Below are 20,851 nucleotides of genomic sequence, written 5' to 3'. Positions count from 1 at the left end.
ATGCTGCTCTGGGGGCAGGGGGGGATAAGCCTATTGGGGGTGGGGTCCCTGGAGACGCCTGTGACTAGATTTAGATGCCGCTTGCATCGTGCCAGAGGCAGCCTGCAGCAGGGGCCTGCTTTGCTCAGCCCTTCCCAGTCTGCCCTCTCCAGACCATGCATCCTTCTTCCCTGCAGAAATCCCTGTTGGATCCAGCAAAGGGGGGCAAAGGCAGGTTCTGGCACAGAGGCCTCCCACGAGGCTTGGGTCCAGCAGGACAATTGCTCTGCTGAGAAACCTGCTGTTCTTGGAGAGCAGCTGCATGGCTCCCTGAGCGGCTGGGAAAGGCTGGGCAGCATCTCTGCCTGCTGCAGATGCACTCACTCAGCCTGTACCCATGCCTTGAAGCAAAGGCACAGGGCGGTGCTGGTCTCAGGGGAGAAGAAAGGCGCCCAGGGACTGGTGGGGCAGAGTAAGGAAGGAGCACAATGCTAGGGTCCAGCCCCAGCACAGCCCCCAGGCCCAGGATGCTGGGCCCCCAGTACAGCAAGAGGAATGAGGTCTCCCTGCTCTTACCTGGAGCCTGGCATATGGGCTCTTGCTGTTCTGTGTTTTGTAGTTGTGCAGAGAGGGGTAAAGGGGGGGAATCTGGAGGCTACTGCTGGCCTGTGAGTGCAGGGACAGGACTTGTGGGCTTAGGAGACCCCAGCCCCATGCTCCTGTAACTGCAGCACAGGCAGGCAGGAGGTGTGAGGAAGAGAGCTGGCAAAGACCAAGGACCATGTCCAGGCCGGCGGATTGATGCAAACCTTTATTTGTCCGTGCCAGCCACCCTGCTCAGCCCCAGCATGCCCATGAGGTTTGCAAAGCCCTTGGATTGCACGCAGCTTGGGGACAGCCCTGGCCAGAAGCTAATGCCACTCTTGTACGGGGGAGGCAACCGTCCCGCTCCCCGCTGCCTGCTGCCCCAGGCTCACTTTCGGATGCTCCTGACACGTGACATGTGGCAGGAGGTTTGCGTGCACGACCCCAGGAAAGCGTCCAGAGCCAAGGGACCCACCAGAAGGAGACTGGCAGGGCAGCTTCCTAGGGCTCCGCTCTGGGGCAGCAGGACTACTGGCATGCTCCCACACAGATGCAGACAGCCTTTCACACCCACATGCTCTCTTCCAGCAGGGCATGATACTCAGCTCCACTCTGCAGGGGGCCAGGGACCAGGCACAGCTACTGGGTATTGGGAGGAGGGAAGGGAGGGGTTTTGTCCCCACTTCTTTCCCGCTTGCAATGTTCCCGACAGACTGGGGTGCGCCGTGCCAAGGTCCTGGTGGCCTGGAGCTCCTGTCTCGGACCGTGCCCAGCCCGTCTCGCAGCCACGGCCCTTTCCCACTGGGCCTGAGGTTGGTGTGGGAATCCACAGGGACCCCGGAGGAGAGGAGACTTCGTCTCCTGGCTGCTCAGCGTCTCCCCTCTGCTCCCGTGCCGGGCGAGAAGGCTTCTGCTCTTGCTGCGCTGCGGATAGTTAAAGGAGAGGTCCCATAGCCGGGGTGAGGCATGCTGAAAACGAGATGAAGGGATGAACCAAGAAGATCCAGGCTGGTGCCCGGCTCCAGCAGGCAGGCAGTTCCCAGCCCAGCTCAGCGGGGCCCGTCGCTGAATGCCCCGCAGTCCTCTACAGCAGCCGGGCCCCAAATCCACCTTCGGAGTCCGTCGCCTCGTTGTTCGCAAGCCAGGCCTTTCAGGGCCCCGCGGTGGGCGGCCGGGGGTCCATCCCGGCATGCATGATGGGCACAATGAGGTCATCCATGTTTGGCATCACCAAGATTTTCTGGGGGGGGGGGGGGGGGGGGGGGGAGCGAGACAGACCTAAGAATCACTGCTCGAACCAAGGAAGCGCGCCGGACGGCCTCAGGCCACAGGCACCGGAGACCGCTCCAGGTTTCTTGGCTTCCCAAGGCGGCCCAGTCGTGGCCACTTGGGGCTCTGTAGCATCCGGCTCCGGAGAGGCTCTGCAGGTGTTGCCCCCCTGCCGCCCCAGCCAAACTCCTGGGCTGGGAGCCCCTTCCGGGTGGACCCGAGCCCGGCTGCCCCCGCCCTGGCGTACCTGGAACTCGCGCTGCAGCTTCTTCTCGATCCACTCCGTGACGTGGATGAAGGTGACTTCCCGCTCCCCCAGCTTGGGGCGGACTCGCATCTCCAGCTGGGGCGGGAGCCGGAAGCTGTACCTGGGGGGGCGAGACGCCGTTACAAGCCGGGCCGTGTCCCGGAGATGGTGGGAGGGGTGAAATGCGCTGAAGTACACGCACGCCCACGCCCAGAGCTTTTATTGCTAGCACTCCTTAGTATCGTCGCCGTGATGTTAAGGAATAAGCTGGGGGCTCTCCCCTGATGGGAGGCGTAGCCACTTGTGCACTGGGACCTGGGGCCTCCCAGCCACCACCAAGTAGCAAGAGCCTCAGCTATTAGCCAGCTGGAGATTTGAACACAGAGCCTACACTGGAGAAGGGCTAGACATTTTCTTTTTTCCCTGACGCATCTCTGAACTGGGAGAAGGGTTTGTGCCCACCTGGGCTCCCCAGCATCTCAGGCCCCTGCCCCTTGTCCGTGCCCTGCTAAGCACTGGGCTGGAAAAGCCGGGGTGCATGGTGCAGGTGGGGACCTGGGCTCTCCTACCAGATCCGGTCCGTTGGGGGCGGAGGGACGTTCACAGCCAGGGTCCCCGACAGCTCCTGGACCTCCACCGTCAGCAGCAGCGGTGTGTTGGACACCTCCTCGATCTTCTTTTTGATGAACTCGTTCTCGGTGGCTTTCTGGAAGTACTTGGACTTGGCGATCTTGTCCACGAAGCGCAGGATCTTGCGGCTGGTGCTGTTGCCCCCGACATGGCCCAGCGGCGGGGTAGGGTGGGCTGTCGGCCTGCAGGATGGAGCCGTGCTAAGGCAGGGGGCCAAGCAGAGACCCCACCTCATGCAACCTTCCCTGCATCCCTGCTTGGAGAGCCCCTTCGGGGCTCCAACATACCAGCAGTAGCCAGCAAGGACAGGTGACAGAGCTGCTTAGGGCCACCCAGATGGGGAGGGCAGGAGGGGTGAGACACACTCAAGTGCATGCACATGCCAGCCCACATCCACTCCCATTGCTAGATTTCTTTACCATCCTCATGAGAGGCTGCAGCTCACCTCTGGACTCAGCAGTGCATCCCCCCCCCAGCTGTTGTGATGCCGATGGCCCCTGGCAGACACCCCGCCCCAAGGCAAGGTCACTCTCCCCTGCTTTACCCTTCGGTGGCGGGGGGCACGATCCTCTCTCCTGGAGCGCCGGAGGGCTCCGCTGCAGGGACGTCCTCCTCATCTGAGGAGCCAGCGCTGGAGGACTCTGCATCGCTGTCAGCCAGGAGATTGACCCATGGCTTCACCCTGCCAGTAAAGCAAAGGGGAGGCATGAGCCTGGGGGGGACCTGCCCTGCTGCATGGACCCCAGCCCTGCACAAGCCTTTGCACAGGGCATGCCAGGCACAGACACCGGCAGGGCTGAGCCCTTGCATCCTGACCTCTCCCTGCTGCATGGCATGGGCTGGGCTGGCTCATGCAAACCAGCCCACCAGCCAGATGCCCTGCCTCTTTGCAAGCCTAGCCCTGCGGACTCACCTTTATAAACACAGCCCCAAGGTATGCTGGGACAAATGGGATTGGCTGGCTGTGGCAGCAGAGCATGCTGGGAGCAGCATATAAGCAGGGATGTGGCAAGCCCTGCTGTAGGGTAGGGTGTTGTGCTTGTGCTCGTGGCTGGAAGGGGACCCCCAGAAGCACTTCTGAGCCCGCTGGGATCCCAGAGGGGGCTGGGTGCCTGGGCAGTGATTCTTGCAAGGAGCTGCCGAGCACAGGGAGGGGCTTTCTTTTGGTTTGGCTTACTTTTCCTTGTGGGGATTGAAAAAAAAAACTTAGCTTACTTCTTTTGGTCTTTCTGCGGAGAGTAGGGAGATGAAGCCTGGGGTGCCCAGGACAGGCTGGTCTGGGGGCTCGGGAAGGACTGGGCAAGAGGCTCTTTGGAGTCCTCTTACCCCTGGAAGGGCTGGAGCTGATTTAGCTGCCCCGATGGCACGCGGCAGGGAGCAGGGGCAGTGCATGCCTCTGTCCCCGGAGCGTTATAAATGGTTTCCACGGCCCCCGCGGGAGCCTCTGGCGCAGCGATCCGCAACCTTGAGATCCTTACACGGGTGCCACGCGGGGTCGGCCCCGCTGGGTGTGCAACGTGACTCGCAGATACACCCGGCGGTTTCACGTGGGAGTCCTTGGGGTTAAAAGCATTCCTACTGGCTGTGGCCTCTCTGAGCTCTCTGCAGCACAAGACTTTCTCCATTTGTTTCCTGTAGTCAAAAACCGAGTGAAACAAAGAACTGGTGTTTTCCAAGGGGGGGTCATGAGCCTAAGGAGGGCTGTCTGGAGCCAAAAAGGTTGAGAGCCACTGCTCTAGCACGAGGGGGGGAGCGAGTGGATCTTTGCAGCCCCTGGGAAATGCAGGTGGGATTTAGGCACCAGTTTCTATTAGGAGCTGATGGTGCCGGGTCTGGCAGAAGGATCCAGCCCAGTTCCCTCCACGGAAGACCATCCCCAGCCAGTCGCCTGCAGGCAACCTTCGGTCTGATGCAGGTCGAGTGCTGAGACGCGTGCTGCCTGCCTCGGGTCCTGGCTTTGGGCAGGAAAGTTGTCTAAGAGAGAATTTGGGCTGCTTATTCCACTCCCCACCCCCCACTGTAGCTTTTCCCACCCTGCTTTTTGCTCTTTCTCTATTGGGAACTAAATCTGGTTGACTATCCAATTGATATTCAGGGAAGGAGGGGGATTCTGCTGCGGTCAGAGAGGGCAGGAGCAAACGCAGGGCCTCGACCCCTCCCGCGGCGGCAGGGAAAGCGATCTCCCTGGAGCTGAGGCCAAACCCATCCGCCGTGCCAGTACCCGTCACCAGTGGGTGTTAGCCCCCAGTCGCTGCCCCGACGGCACCCCCCACTCCTTCCCTAGGTGAGGAAATGGGTGCTGCATCGGCAGGAAGGACTTGGCTGCTATTTTAAGCCCTTTGCAGAGCAATCCAGGCTTGTGCGCCTCGTTAAGACAAAACACCCTGATGGCATCGCCCTAATTACGGGCATGAGACGGGGGAGCGGGTATCTCGCTGTCCCCGTGGACGGCACCCCAGAGCTGAGCTGGGGCTGGGCAATGCAGCATTTGATGCTGATCCATGTGAGCGGCGTGGATTCAAGTGCTGGGGGGGAAGTCAGGGGCTCGGCGCTCCCTTTCCCTGCCCGGAAATCACTGCAGAGCCGCGGCCCCTTTCCCCCTCCCCTCTCGAGCAGCAAAGCCGTGACTTGCTCGGTGAGGAAAACAGGCCCCGAAGTGACCTGCAAAGGGGGCAGTGCCCTCTCCCAGCCCCTTGGCCTGCAGCCCCTGCCATGGCAAGAGGTCCGGTGGTTTCCTCAAAATCCCCATCCTCTTCCCTGGGAGCCCCGAGCGCGCGAGCTGGAGGGACGCGCTGAAGAGGCCGGTCTCTGCTCCTGGACCCTGGAGCTGTGCTGCCAGGTGGCGTTTCCCGTCCCCTCCCGACATCGCCGCCTGCCCGATGTCTCCTCGGGGCATCGCCTGTGCTCTGCCTGGTGGAGCAGAGCTCGTAATCCTTCTGCCCCCGCTTTTGAATCACTCCCCACGGCCCTCCTGTCACTCCAGCCCGTGATCTAGACGCTGTCTCTGATGATCTCTATGTCCAGGTGTCAACTGGACTTTGCCCGTTCGTGCACGTGCTGCCCCCTCACCCCATGCCCTGATGAGCCCTTTGCCCTCAACAGACACAGCCCCAATCCCCACGTCTGTCCAGAGCACTGACACTCATGGATCAACCTCCAATGGGGCAGAATATTTCCCCTTCTGGGTCATGGCCCTCCTCACCCCAAAACCTGCTTGTATTTCATTAGCTGGTCAGTCCACGCCCTGTCCACAGCCCAAAACTGGCACAGGGATGCCCAGCAATGCCTCGGCGCTGCACGGGGTGCCCAGCAATGCCTCGGCGCTGCACGGGGTGCTCAGCAATGCCTGGGCGCTGCACAGGGATGCCCAGCAATGCCTGGGCGCTGCACGGGGTGCCCAGCAATGCCTGGGAGCTGCACGGGGTGCCCAGCAATGCCTGGGCACTGCAAGTTAGGGACGGTAGGAGATGAGAGCGCTTGCAGCTGCAGACAGAAAGCTTTGCTCCGATCCCTGCCCCGGCTGACAGCGGGGAGCGGTTTCTGTTTTGACCACTGAGGGACGATTAGGCGGTAGCCAGCCGGCGGCTGACTCCAAGCATAAGCCGGGCAGGGCAGTAAGCCAGGGCGTGTGCGGCTTAGCGGCTGGTTATGACACGGATCTCCCCGCTCCTGCTGCAGCTTCCCTTCCTAGGATCGGGTTCCCAGCTGCTTCTGCCTTGTCCAGACAAATGGAGGGTGCTGGGCACAGATGGCCCAATCCCACCCTCCAAACAGGGGGCCCTTCCTGCTCGCCCAGTGCTGGCTGCCCCCGCCATTCCTCTCCTCGGCCTCGGATTATCGGCTCGTCTCCAGGACGCTCCCTCCGGCGAGAAGGCAGCACGACGAGAGCAGGGGGCTGATCCCGCTCGGCCGTGCCAGGCCGCCTGCCCAACGGGTCAGGGGAGCCCGCCTGGATGGGACAGCCGTGCAGGGTCCTCCAGCTCTGGGTGAGACCCGGGCACTCGAGAGAGGAGCCACGAGCCCGACAGAAACTCATTGCAGCGGTGGGGCTTGATACCGCAGGTGGGGTTGGGCACCCAGAGCCCCGCGATACCCCGGCCTGCACCCCAGCAGCTCCCTGCAGTGCCCTGCGTGCAGGGTGAGCACCCCCGTGGGGGCTGGGATCTTACCGCTGCCCGCCGGGGTCCGCCTGCCCGCTCTCCTCGGCCAGCGCCTCCTTCCCCAGCTTGCACAGGTTCATCTTGGTCTCCAGGGTCATCTGCAAGGACCCGCTGTAGGTGACTTCCAGATCCACCCAGAGCCCTGCGGAGAGGAGGGGGCACGCGTGACCGCAGGGCTGGAGTCGGGGGAAGCAGGGTGCACTGCCGAAACCTGCCGGCACGGGCCGGGAGGGGCTGCGGGGCCGGGGAGGGAAGACCCTGTGGCCTAGAGGCACGAGTGCCACCCTGTGCCTCAGTTTCCCCCCACTGTCCTCTGTGAAGGGCCGGGGGGGAGCTGGGGAGGCACAGCGCTACCGAGAAGCTGTAATCCCCTCTGGCTCCAGCCTCCCCCAGATCCGCTGCCTACTCCTAGCTGATCACCCCTCAGCTGCTCCGCCAGCAGCGGTGATGCCAGCCTGCCACGAGGCAGGTTCAGACCACGGGCCCCTTTCTCCAGACTGTAGTCTACCTCCTGCTGAATCTGTAGCCTTGGGGTGCTTTGTCAGGGGCTGTGGACTCCCCCCGCCTCGGCCACCCCCACCCTGCCGATGCGGCGGCCTCGCTGCTTCCACTGCAGACAAGTGCCAGGGACTCTGCCACAGACCCCCCGCGTGGCCTCGGGCAGGTCCCTCAACCCTGCAGGGCCCCAGTTCTTCTGTGAAACTGGGAATGATGAAACAGTCCCTCGTGGGACTCTGGCTTGAAGGCTGCGAGAGAAGCCGGGGGTGCCACGCTCACGGGGGTCACCTGCGCTCAGTCAGGGTCCCTGTTCCTGCGTGGCACGGACGGGGAAATTCACCCGGTCCCCGGAGCACCGGTGGGGGGCATGCGGACCGAATGGCAGCGCGGTGAGCGCTGAGAGCGGCTTCATCCCTCTCCCATGTCCCGCACCTGCCTCTTCTCGAGGTCAGCGCCCGGCTGCGCCCGCCCGCCCCGCCGGCTCCGGCTCCGGCTCCGGCTCCGGCTCCGGCACGGGCTGTGGAGGGGCTGGAGGCACATGACGGGGCGTGACTGGGCGGATGAGCAGCCCCCTCGCCCCCTGCAGAGACGAGCGGACACGCGGACAGCAGCGTGCACGGACTCGTTAGCACGACTGAATCTGACACCAGTGAACACATCGTTATTGCAGCCCACTGGTAGTCAACGAATGCCGGGGGGCAGGGAGCTCCCCGAGGGGGGATTAATAGAGATAACGGGAGTCCAATACAGAAGGGGGACATTAAGGGGTGAATTTCCAGGCCTTGTTTCCAGGGTGTGACCTCCGCGCCCTATTTTTGACCCGGGCAAGGAGCCCTCCCCGCAGGGCCGCACATCTGGGGGCCTCATGCACAGCCGTGGTACAAGCGCGGGGACCGTGGGAAGGGCACGGCAGGACCCCTTACCTCGGCGGTCGGTGGTGGGGTTGGCAGCACCGAGAACCAGGGGGATGGACGTCCCCATGTCCAGCTCGGTGAGCGCCAGCTCGTTCATGAAGTACGGGAGCTAGGAGGGAGCAAACGCAAGGTGGAGGTGATGGCAATCGGACTTCCACCAAGGTGCGGCCGGGAAGCTGGTCCTCACTGCTCGGAGCGGGACCTGTGGCAAGCATTATCCCAGGTACAAATAATACCCGAGGCCAGGGCTTTCCTAGCCCTGAGCCGTGTGTGTGTGCCAGGGGGCTCAGTTCTGCTCACTTCAGGCCAGTGCTGGTCTTCAAACCAAAACCCCCGCCTCTGTCCGGCCGGAGCAGAGTCACCGCACTGCCCCGGGGGCAGTTCCCGATTAACTTTAAGTTAAAACCAGGCGACGCATAAACAACGGAGGGACTTGGAGCAGACGGAAGATGCAAAGTGACATCCGGACAAGGGCTCGGAGCACCTCGTGCTGTGTCCCCGGGCAAGGACACGCTGCTAAGCTCAGGGCTCCCTGTCCCGTCCTTGCTGTGCAGCTTAGAGGGTCCCAGCACTCACAAGGCTGGCACGAGGCCTCCCCAGAAGCACCCTGCTCTGCATCTTCCCAGCAAGCCCTTATCCTTGTCCTTTGACCCATCGCCATCAGGTTTCATACCAATGCAAGAGCTGAGAAAGTGTGTATGGGTGGCTGGCTCATGGGAGCGCAGATCCATCGTCCAAGATGGACTGTAGGTAAAGGGCCAGATCCTCTTCCAGCTGAAACCACCAACAAAACTCCACTGACAGCGTGGGGAAAAAATTCCCCTGGCTCTTGTGGTACCAAAGGCCATGGGATGGATGCATCACGCAAGAATCGCTGTGCTAGGGCCCGGCTTTCCCTTCCGGCGCTTGTCCACGCACGCTCGAGACAAGGGAGACCCCCCAGGCTCAGCCCTCTCACCTTGATTTTGCTGAGCTTCTTCTGGATCTTGCTGGACACCTGGTCCGCCCAGTACTTCTCTCGCAGGAAATCCCAGAAAATGCGGCCGACCAGGGCATTCATCCAGGCCATGTAGCTCTCGCTGCTGCCGTCCACGTCCCCAGGGAACTGAGGGCAAGCGAGAGAGAACAAATGCCAGCGAGCAGCTAAGAGAAATCAGGATCAGGCAGGAAGGGATCAGGAAACGCCTCGCAGGTCGAAGCAGCTGGCGGTAGCATTGTGCACGCCACGGGCTATATTTAGGGCGGGCGGTGAAACGCAGGCATGCGGGGCCCCATCCCTGGCCGTGTCCACGGCCGATCAAACCGGAGCAGGGCGAGACGCTGCTGTACAGCAGCGCGACACCCGCTCTGCCCCACTGTTGCTGCATGGTGCCAAGCCCAGAGCCCGAAGAGCCAGGCCCAGAGGCGCTGAGTCCTGCGCCTACGGAGAGCGAGCTACGTCCCCGCCGAGGGAGGGAGCGCGAGCTGGGGTGCGGGCAGAGAAGACCCGTGAAACCCACTGCCTGGTGCTGCTACCCTGTGAAACCTGGGACAAGGTGCTTAGTTGCGTTGTGCCTCAGTTTCCCCGCCTGTAAGTTGGAGAGGAACACGGCTCCTTCTCTTTCCTGCAGCACGGCGCGATGAAAGCCAAGGTGGCAGCGACCTGGGGGTGTTTTACATTTACCAGGCAACACTGGCACGGGGGGCTGCACAAGCCCCGAGGCCGAAGGCCCGGGGCGGGCAGTAAACAGGCAGTGGGGACCCCAGCTGGGAAGACTGATTTCACCACGTCTCCCCCAAAAAGGGCACGCGGCTGCCGTGAGTGCCCCCGGCCAGCCTGATGGACCTGCCTGTTAGCAGGGCTCCCAGGCCCTTGTGCGCACAGAGCATCGCACACGAGGGCAAGCCAGGGACCGACTGGATAAAGCAGAAACGGACCCGGGGGTGACGGTGGACAAAAAGGTGAAGATGAGCCAGCAGTGCGCCCGTGGTGCCGAGAAGGGTACCGGCATCCTGGGCTGCATGGGCAGGAGCGTTGCCAGCAGACTGAGTGATTAATCCGTTATATTTTGCACTGGGGGGGCCACGTCTGGAGTCCGGTGTCCAGCTGTGGGCCCCACTGGAGAGAGTCCAGCGGAGGGGAACGGGAACGGTTTGGGGGCTGCTGAGGGAAATGGGCTGACTGAGCCTGCAGAAGAGAAGACCGAGGGGGGTTGAATAGCCGCCTTCAGCTCCCTGCACAGAGGACGGGGCTGGGCTGGTCTCCTGCTGACGTGGGGCTGCAGAGCGGGTCTCCTCCATACATGAAGGTGTCTGGGGAGTCCGCGCCCAGGCCGGCGGGCTGGTGAACGCCGCCACGTCGGCTGCTCAGAGGCCGCGGCTCTCGGGAAGCGGGGAGCTGTCGGCCTGCCTCACCTTCCCGGGGGTCGGGCTGCCCACGGAGCTGGCGCAGGGGCTCGGGAGGGGGCTGGGCCCCACGTCCGGCTGCACCAGGCGAGACATGTAGGCACCGTAATCCAGGAGCAGCTTCTGCCGGATGGTCCCAACGACATCCTTGGGCTTCAGCAGGGAAGGGAGGTCCTCCGTGCTGCTCGGGCTGCTGCCGTCGCTGCTGACCCCTTTCCCTGCAGGGCTGGAGAGCGGCTCTGGCCCACGCCCTGGAAGAGAGACAGAGGCGGTGTCAGCGCAGGCGGCAGCCGGGATTTACAGAGCAGGAGAGCTTGGAGGGCAGCTCGTACAGGAGGAAGAGCAGGATACCGGAGGGTCACCCTTCCCTCTCAAAGCACCGGCCTCCACCTACTCTGTCGAGCCATTTCCTTTGTGCAGACAGGGAAACTGAGGCACAGAGTGGTGCGGGAGCTCATGTGCAAGCCAGAGCTTGGCTTAGACTTCAGCGAGTCCTGGAGGCGCGGTATTTTAACAGCATTAATGTTACCCTAATCCAGCTATCCTTTCTTCTGCTATTCTGCTGTCTCGTAGTCCCTCCTGATAACGTAGCTCCTACTTCACAGCCCTGCAGACCGTTCTTAACTCCAGGTAAAAACATTAACAACTCAGGTGAGCATTAGCTCAGGTGTGGAAATAACTTTCAGTAAAGTACTGGATGTACCGGCAAGATGCTCGAGAAGGCTCGATCTCGTTTCAGGGATCTGAAGAGACAGGCGCTTCACTCTAATGATGACAGGGCTAAAGAAACAACGTTTTTTGATTGCTTTTGCCTCATACGCTCTGGTTTTTTTTAACACATAATGTCTGGTATCGTAAACGAATGCACGTTCCAATAAAGTTAGATTTGTTTTCCCTTCGATCATACACTGGATAATAAGGCTGGATAATAGCCTGGATAATGCCCTGCGCTCCTGGCATGTTTGCAAAGCTTCTAATTCCTGTTGGCCTGGAGAAAAACATGAGCCGTGCTCTATGCAGCGACGCATCTCACCATCTGCACCCCCCTTTTCAAAATCCTAGATCTGCCCGTGGTGAGGTCTGCCATCAGGGACCAAGCATGCGCCCAGCCTGCACCCACTGCTGCCTGGCACCTGCCTGAGCACACAGCACCTGTTTCTGAGCGCAGCATCTCATGCACGGGCAGACTCGGTACCCGCTGATAACCCGTCACGTGAAGCGGCAGCAAATCTGCTCCTGCAGAGCGGCTGTAGCACCTAAATCCATCTCTCGACCTGTGTGCAGAGCCAGACCGACTGCTGCCACGAGCCCCTTGTCCTGCCCCTGCCAGCCCCCGCTCCCAGCAAACAGCACAAGCCCCCCAGGCCTCCCTTGCTCCAGCTGTGCTTGCAGAGGTGCCAAAGGAGCTGCGGTGGGTGGAAGGTTTTACCTGATCGGACTTCGCCGCCGCTGGGGCTTTGCACCTCCTTGCAGGAGGCTGCCGCCAGATGCTGGAACCACTCCTCCTTGTCCCTTCCTGTCCTCCCAAAGAGATAGAGGGTCCTTTCCCTGGGGTCCCCGGGAGGCTTCGTAGCTGCATCTGGGCCCGGCAGCGCAGTTCTTCGCAGGCCTTCCTCTCCCTGGAGGACTGCGTCGGGCTCGCCGGCGCCTCTGAGATCCAGGTCGTCGTGCTCTGGGAAGAGGATGCAGATGGGATACTTCTTGTTCCACATCCGCTTCCGAGCCAGGCCCGGCGGGAAGAGAAAGACCTGCAACACCGAGGGGACCAGTTAGACGGAGCCTCCCCACGGGGACCCCAGCTTGCTGTGTCGGCCACGGGGCTGTGCACAGAGATGGCGCTACGTGTCCATCCCGTGGCTTATCCAGCCACGCGGACTCTTTTTGCAAGGGAATTCCTCTTCGGAGAATGGAAACACTGAAGGGAGGATCGCCCTGCCCCTGCTCAGCTGCTCCCCGGGATGCCACCGGAGCCCCCGTGTCCAGGCCTTACCGTGGCATTGCTCATGTCGTAGCTGCGGTGGCTGACGAAGGCCACGTCGAGCAGCTCTTCGTCGAAGGTGGCTCGGCGCGGGAGGTTGTTCCTGGGGTAGGAGAGCTTCAGGACACAGCCCTCCAGCGTCACGAACACGGAGTGCGTGAGCAGCGGGTGGTAGGTCTCGGGGTCGTAGAAATACATCTCGTTCATCCAGCTCTGCAAGGCAAAAGCTGTGGGAGGCAGGTCCTCCGCACCCGCCTGGACGTGCCGGTTTCACTGACTGCGACGCGTGGGTGGATGACGGGCGGCGTGTGCCCCTGCGCTGCACGGGGACGGGTGCTGGGCGGGTCGTGGCCACCCCCCGGGGTATTGAGAACAGGGGTGTGTGCAAGAAGGCACGGTGTGACCATGTGGGTGTGCATAAGGGACAGCTGAAATGTGATAGCACCTAGGGGTGGTCCCTACAAGACAGCCCAGCCCTGGGTCTCTGCACCCCACGGGGCCTTGGGTCTGAGCTGGTGTTAGAAATATTATTAAAATAGAAATATTATTAAAAATGTATAGTGAATAGAGTGTTGTTAAAGCTGCACAGTTTATATCTCGTACCTGATAAGAAGAAACACCACCAAGGACATCTCGCTAATTTACTATCTCTTTGTAACACTAAATCACACATACCTTCAAACTCCTCTGCCTCTGCTCTTGTAAACTACAAAGGCTGTGATTTAATTGGCTGTGTCCTTGGGAAAGGGGGGGTTTGAACTTTTGGTAACCTGGAGAGCTTTTCCGAGCATGCGTAATTAGCTAATGCATATATGCCTATCCGCCCCGCACACTTAAGTAGTTAATTATAATGCACATGGGACGTATGAAGCGACATGTTTACATATATGTTTGTATGAACCAGAAATAAGTTGTATGAGTTCCTGTTTCTGCACACGTGCCCAGGAGAAGAGGGATAAAAGCCAGCTGAGAGTTTTCCTCGGCGGGCGGAGTGGTTCTCTGTTTCCACTCCAACCCTCTTTGCAAATATACCTTTTGTGTCGCTAACAGAGCGTGTCTGAGAGTTCTTCGCCTCCCAGAAACGAACCGCAGCATTTTTGCAACACTGGGGTGGGGAGCGGCGCTAGCGAGCGCCCAGGCACCTGCACTGTCGCCTGCTGACCCGCGCCAGCCTCCGCCCCGCGGCCCACCCCCGAGAGCATCCCCCCTCACCTGGAGCACGTGGGGGTCCCGGGGCTTCCTCGCCAGCTGCTCCAGCAGCTGGTCTGGCCGGCCCCGCGCCAGGCGGGGGCACAGGGGACGCCGCGGCACCAGGACCAGGATGAGCAGGGAGCCCAGGAGGAAGCCGCCAGCCAGGCCCAGGCAGAGGCCGGAGAGATAGGAGGGCAGAGGCAGGACGAAGTAGCTGTACGCCACGACGGCGATGAAAGCCAGGGTCTGGCAGGGCACCGCGCCGCAGGCTGGGCCCGGGCGCGGCTCGTCACGCGGGGCCGGCCGCATCCGGGCGCCCTCGACGCCGCGCTCGCTCGCCTCCACCTCCACCACCTGGATGACGTCCCCGTAGGAGCAGATCTCGTACCGGCAGCTCCAGGTCGGCTCCCCCGGGACGCAGTCCCTGGGCCGGCTCCTGCGGCTGGGCTTGCCCGCGCCCTCGGCTCTGGCGGGGCTCACCCGGGAAGCCGTGGCCTCCGCGCCGCCGGGGTCCCCGCCGTGGCTGGCCAGGGCGTCGTGGGCACCGGCGCCGGGCTTGTGCTTGGGCGAGGCGGTGTTCTCGTCCCCGATGATCTTGCTGAGGCGGCTGAGGGGCTCCTGCATGGCCTCGGAGAACCGGCGCTTGGTGTCCTCGAACTTGGCCTCCTGCGCCCTGAAGAAGCCGCCCCGGCTGTCCGAGGGGGAGACGCTGGGGGAGGAGGGGGCCGTCCGCGAGTCCCCGTCCCGGCCCTTGGGCTGGGCGATTTGCCGCCAGCGGTGCACGTGGAGCCGGGAGTCCGACTTGGACGGCGGCACCTCGGGCTCCAGGCGGGAGATCTCGGTCGAGATGGACTTGACCAAGCTCAGCAGGGGCTGGGCCGTGAGCGCGGAGCCGTCCCTGGGCTCGATCTCGGTGGACAGGGACTTCACCAGGTTGATGAGCGGCCGGGGGCCCGAGGACGCCTGCGAGCCGGGCGGCGCCGGGGGGCTTTGCCCCGGGAGGCCGGGCCGGCTGCAGAAGGGGAGGTCGGGCAGATAGCCCGACTCGGGTGGCCAAGGCGGGGGGAACGGCCGCTGGCTGGCGGCCTGGGCACGGGCTTGCGGCAGCCCCGTGTCCCCGCAGAGAGCGGCTCCTTCCTCGTCATCCCTGTCCAGGGGGAAGATGAGCTCGCTGCCCTCCGGGCTCTCCCAGTCCGCCCCGTCCTTGGCGCCTGGCAGCTGGACGAGGATCCCCTGGGAGCCGGCCACCGCGGCGTCTCGCTGCGGGGAGCCGGGCGACGAGGAGGAGGCTGGGGACGACCCCTCGGCGTCCGAGGCGGGTCCGGCGTGGTCAGACATGGCTCACCTCATCGGGGCGCCAGCTCTGCGTGGGGAGGAGAGAGGGACACCCAAATCAGCAGGATTCAGCCCGTTTCGTGGGGCCCAGCACCCCTTGGCAGGACTGGGTGGCTCCAGGCAATGCCAAGCTGGGCCGGTCCCTTGTTCCCACACAAACTGCTGGCTCAAAACAACAATTGGAAGAGAAAAAAAAAATCAGAGCTTTTACTTAAATCAGATTTCTTTGATTTAATCATTTTTAAACATTTTTTAAAGCTGCTTTTTAAAAACAATAAACTTACATAGTTTAAGATATTTTTAAGCTCAAAGACATCATCATGCAATTAGGGATCATACCTTCTAATCATATACTGTTTGAGACCATGTATTCATGTAACCTTTTTAGAAAAGTTTTATAAAGAGGTCACAACAGGCCAGGGACTATATTAGGGGCCCAGCCTTTATGGGGCTCCCAGAGGATCCTCTATAGATGAAAGAAAACCGCTCTACCCAATGGGACTTGGTGCTCAGTCTACAAGACCCCATTAAGCATCTCTGTGATGCTGAGTTTCAGTCTCAAATTGTGGATGTGTCTCTAGAGATAATGTCCTTGTTCACAGCAGTATTTGGGGAGGACAGATAACAGCCCTGGTTACCCACCCACCAGCCCTCTCGTCTCTCTGCAAGTTTGTGCGCACACAGTCAAGCCCTTACCTCTCTCTAAAAGCCCCAAGTTTCAAGAAGTGAAATGAATAAAGGCTATCCAACAAAAACGCACCTTTTGTAGAAAACAACGATTTAAATCGAGGCTTCCTGGCCAGCGATTTAAATGGATTTGGTCAAAATGACCCCCGCCCTGCAGCGCAGCCACCCTGCCCCTACCTCCCAGATCCATCGCCCGAGGATGCCGCCTCTCCACCACGGCTGCCCCCAGCCCCATGCCCCTCTGCCCCCGGTCTTTAGGGCAGGACATGCCCCCCGCAGCTAGGGCTGGGCTCTTCCCATCCCTGCCGACAAGCTCACCGAAGCATCGGCATCCAAATCCCAGTGCTCGGCTGCGATGCAGCGGGAGCCCACGGTGCCCAGAGCAGGTGTTTGCAAGGGCAAGCGTGGCTGTCCCCTGCGCGCGCCAGCGGCCGCGACGTCCTCGGCAAGGAGCTGGCTCCGGTACAAAGCCTTGGCAGAGCCGTGTCCGGCAGGACCGAGATCTGGGCCCTGAGTCAGCAGGCGTGGAGAGCTCTGCTCAAGTCCTCCCTTGCAACTGCTGACACTTCGCATCCAGACCTGGCTCAGGCCTGCCAGGAAGGAAGGAAGAAAAGGGAGGCGAGGGGAGGGAAGGACCCGGCGGCAGAAATGGAAAGCCTGAAGCTTTCACGACAGGGATAAATCACCCGGAGGCAATTACTGAATGGGGGCTGGACGCTGCAGTCCTTACTCAGGACTTCAGCTAATCTGCGGGGGGGGGGTTGCCTGTGCCAGGATTCGGCGCTGCAATGAAGATGGCAGCTCGACTCGAGGGGCACGACGTGAGGAGCAGCCCATAAATACGGCTCTGCTTTTATGGCCTTGGCCTCTCATTGCGTGCAGCAGACGGGGAGAAGAGGACCACTCTGGGATGCTGGAATGGGCTGAGTGGGGGATACGTTCCTTTTCATCCGTCCTTTTTGCAAGGCGCCTGTCCCCCCAGCGCGCTCCGATCATGCCTGTACGCCGGCGAGTGCATCTGCTCTCGTTTGGTCACCTCAAATCAATCCAGCGCTTTATGCGAACTGACTCGCTGGCCGTCGCTCTCTGCAGGCTATCCGGGTATGGCTGTCTGGGTGAATATGTTCACTGCTGCAGCCCGGGGGCCCCGAAGGAAAAGATGCTGCAGCTTGGGAGACTTTCCTATGGGAACGACACATAATTAAGTCTGACCCGGAGCGAAGACAGAAAAGTCCACCCACTCAGGAGGAAGCACTGAGCAGTGGCCTGGCTGAAAGGAGAGAGAAGACCGTGGAGGGGAACACGGGAGATAGGAGCGCCGGGTGCAGGGGGTGCTGAACTGCTCCAGGCCTCAGTCTCCTGCCTGTAAAATGGGGTAACAATGGGCACCCCTTCCCCTGGGGGACACCAGGACCAACCCAGCGACGCTGGGCCAGACTGGTGACCGGATCCACACAGTGTCTAGACAGCAGAGCAAACCTCTGGGCTCTCACTGTACTCAATCAACAGCCCCTGGGCTCGGAGAGCTGGTGCGGTGTTTCCAGCCCGTGTAACACGGCTCCGGACAGTCATTCAGAAACATGCACGTGGCAGTGACCTGCTCGCACGCACAGACTCTTTGCATGTGAAATCATGAGCACACACACGAGAAGCAAGGAGACACAAATGGCGACCAGATCCCTGGACCCACGCAACCTATTTTGCAAAAGAAAAAGCTTTCGCTGCAGCTTGGCTCACATTCATCCTCCCGGGCTGGGAATCAGGAGCTCCATTTGGGGCGGTTAATCCCGCAGCGGCCTGACTTATCGCTAGTGGTTCAGATTACAATGGCAAATCTTCTTATCTTCCTGCAGCTTGGGTTATAACAAACCACCCCGATGACGTGCAGACATTTCCTGCCTTACTGCCATTTAATATAGCCCCCGCTTTGAGCCAGGGCTGCACGTGCCACGTTCACCTAGCAGACTGCAAATCCCTCTAGACCTCAGGTCTGCGAAATGGAGATGGTGATCACAGCTTCCCCCCTCACCTTTTTGTACTGACCTTTGTGTCCTGGGACCGTAAGGTTCTTGGAGCAGGGGCTGCCTCTCGGCGCGGGTGTGCGGAGCATCGAGCGCGGCAGGGCCCTGGTCTCAGCTGGGGTCTCCAGGCCAGCAGCTCCCAGATGTTTTGGACGCATGGCTCAGCCCTCAGTTTCCACTAACCGCCATGCCCTGTTGTTGGAAAAAGCAGAGACCCTGGTGTGATCCACAGGTCCCAGTTTGGGACCCCCTGGCTCTGCGTTCCTCCGACGCGAAGGATATTCGCTGCGCCAAGGACACCTGCAGATGGTCCTGGCAGGTGCAGCACGCACAGGCCATCTTGCAGCGGCCCCAGAGAAAATCCTTGGCCGTCTAGGTGGCCGCTTGGGTCTTCGTGGGAGCAGGGACCGGTCACTCCTCCAGGCCTCCTACCACACTGGAGGAAGGAGCATCTCCTTCACTGTCTGGGCCCCATCACACACGGCGTCCGGCTCATTCCTGGACCACGCGGCGAAGCCAAGGTGAGCAGCAAGGAGCGAGACCCCGTCTTCCTCTCCCGGCTGCATCTCTGCGCGGAGGAGCCAGGCGAGGGATTTGGACCCCAAGTGAGGAGCGACGCCACGCTTTGGGGGCCAAACCCCGGCGGGCAGGTGCAAGACGTGTGGCTTGCTGACGCCCGGGCTCGTCCAAGCCCGTTCCTGCCGTGGATGAATTACAGGCTGTGCCGCAGCTGCCGTGGGCTCGGTGTCTATAATCTCACGCTCTGTGATTTTCCGTCCTCCTGACTTTGTTGGAGCAAATTGCTCCCGAAATACGCCGCGCTGCTGCCTGAGTCTGTCTGGGAGTCGGCGCAGCAGGGGAGCGGGCCAGAGAGCATCGCCGCAGTGAGCGCTAGCCCCAGCCCCGCGGCCGGACCGGTGGCCCCCCGCTTGGCCGGGGTGGCAGAGGCACCGGGAGCTCCAAGCCGCCGCGGCGGATTTGCATTTACCCTTCTGCAGCTGTCAGGAGGCGTCTAGAGGGGAGGAATAAAGCCATCTGCTCAGCTGTGCTCCACCAGCTCCCGGGGGCGGCCCTCCTCCCCGGGCCTGCTTGCTGCTCCCAGAGACGGCCCCACGCGGATGCTTTTTTCTGCTTCCAGATTTAGGGAGCTCCCTGCAAGGGCGGCCTCCTAGACGCCCCCCGGACTCCCGCAGGCCACCTGTCCGGCCAGGCCTCTTAACAGATGCTGAACAAAGGCAAGGGGAAGGGAGGCTCCATCACGGGAGCCTGAGCAAGACCTCTCCCCTCCTCGAGCACGGCGCCCACTCCCACCCCTGCCCTGGCACCGGCATGGCTTCACTTACTGACTCTCAGCAGATGCTGGCTCCAAGCAGGCGGCCAGATCCTGAGAGCTGCTGAGCTCCTGCCGTCATCTGCCAGCACTGTGGGGGCTCAGCCCTCCTCCCGGCTGGGCTCTGCCAACCCGGAGCGCTTGGGTTTTAAAAGCAAAGAAGCCCTGTTTCCCGAGAGACCGTGACCACGCTGGAAGCTGCTCAGTCATAATAGCCCGCGTTGATACGGCTGCTTCCATCCCGGGGGGCCTCCGAGTACAGCCCGTGCTATATAGACACGCGCGCGAACCACCGGCACGCGGCAGATTGCTCCACGGGCACAGCCGGGCAGGGCCTGGATGCCGGGGAGAAGACGGGGGGCTTGCACATCCAGGCACGGCACAGCGCGCGCTGGTCTGCCGCAAGCTTTGCCCTGCCGGGATTAGGTCGCGGGGCAGAGGGCTCTGCCTGGCAGGACGAGAGGCTCCGGGTAGCTTATCCCTTATACCCCAGCCAGTCTCATGCACAGGCAAGCCTCAGGTGATGATGGCTTGTCACCCTGGTCAGTCTAATTGCTGCTCAGTTAGGTGATTTGTGTGCGTGTATCCACCATGTGGGTCTTTGCAAAGTGGCATACGAGTCATCCTAAAAGATCAGTGATTTTGGGGACTTCTGATTAGCCGGGGGACCAACACAAGCCGGGGGACCAACACGAGATGCAAAGGGGCCCAGCATTTGCAAAGCGTTGGGTGTATTCTCTGCAATCAGGTCCCCTTGATGGTTTCTCGAACTGAGCTCCCTATAGCGGAGGGGTCCCAAATCCCTAGGCGCTTTGCTGGAAAGCCCAGGGACGTGTCTCTGCGGGTTCAGGCCTCCTCAAAAGCTTGTAAGAGTTTGGGGCCAGGGGCCAGATTCAATTCAGCAGAGAGATAACATAAGAGAGAGTTGCAACCCGAAATTGCGCAGCGTCTGTGACTGCGCAGCTGGGATGCCGGGGTCCTGGACTGCCTCAGCCCGCACATCCTTGCTCGCTTTTGAAGAGCACGGTCTTTACATGCCATGATCCATAAAGGCCTCCATCGTTATCCCTGTTACCAAATAGGCGCCGTCCTTACAAACCCACTGAGCTCGTCCTGCCGTAGAGCGGTTCACCCAACTCGAGTCCTTCCAATTACTGCTTGGAGAAGCTTGCTCCCAGGGGAGCTATTGCCAAAGCGGTGTTTGCTTTTGTTGTTAGAGGGTTAATTGAAAAATTAATTTTCAGGAGCTCACTCCAGTTAATTAGAGCCTGCCAGTGGCTGCTTGAGAAGGGAGAGGGCTGTTGGTAGCGACTCCTGCTCCGTCTCAAAGAGAATGTTTTATGAGCCGACCCAAAGGGTCAGAAATCCCTCATCTAATTATCTCTGAAACGCAGCGATACGGAAAACAAATTGCCATGCTTACGCCTTCGGTAAGTGGCGAGCTCTTTGACTTGCCCTTGGATGAAGAAGCGCTGGGCTTTGAAGGAAATCAGACTGCAATCCAAAGAGATCAATTATCTGCAAAATGAGCTGGTAGCCTATGTACGCTTGTGTTTCAGGCGAAAAGCTAGTGTCGAGGCTGGAAATCAGGCGCTCAGAAAACAGGACAGGCACCGCCGGTTCTCAGCGTCAGCTGTGGACC

General features: G+C 61.0%; 1 protein-coding gene across 1 annotated transcript; it reads right to left on the bottom strand.

Moving 5' to 3' along the window:
* Positions 1-52: 52 nt before the first annotated feature.
* On the bottom strand, positions 53-19,114 carry LOC149855131 (testis-expressed protein 2-like). Its single transcript, XM_090023594.1, has 14 exons — positions 18,180-19,114; positions 17,902-18,071; positions 16,177-17,040; positions 13,858-15,199; positions 12,658-12,858; positions 12,097-12,415; positions 10,677-10,918; positions 9,241-9,387; positions 8,292-8,391; positions 6,880-7,012; positions 3,255-3,392; positions 2,650-2,892; positions 2,081-2,201; positions 53-1,804 (listed from the first exon to the last, which is right to left on the bottom strand). The coding sequence occupies exons 4-14, from the start codon at positions 15,172-15,174 to the stop codon at positions 1,715-1,717; spliced, it is 3,051 nt and encodes a 1,016-aa protein (XP_089879720.1). The 5' UTR covers positions 15,175-15,199; positions 16,177-17,040; positions 17,902-18,071; positions 18,180-19,114; the 3' UTR covers positions 53-1,714.
* Between the last annotated feature and the right edge of the window lie 1,737 nt (positions 19,115-20,851).

The sequence above is a fragment of the Crocodylus siamensis genome, chromosome 12 (assembly GCF_052110815.1).
Source record: "Crocodylus siamensis isolate JL-2025a chromosome 12, ASM5211081v1, whole genome shotgun sequence".
Classification (NCBI taxonomy): Eukaryota; Metazoa; Chordata; order Crocodylia; family Crocodylidae; genus Crocodylus; species Crocodylus siamensis.
Note: the sequence above shows the minus strand (reverse complement) of the source record. Positions and strands in the feature narration are given on the sequence as shown.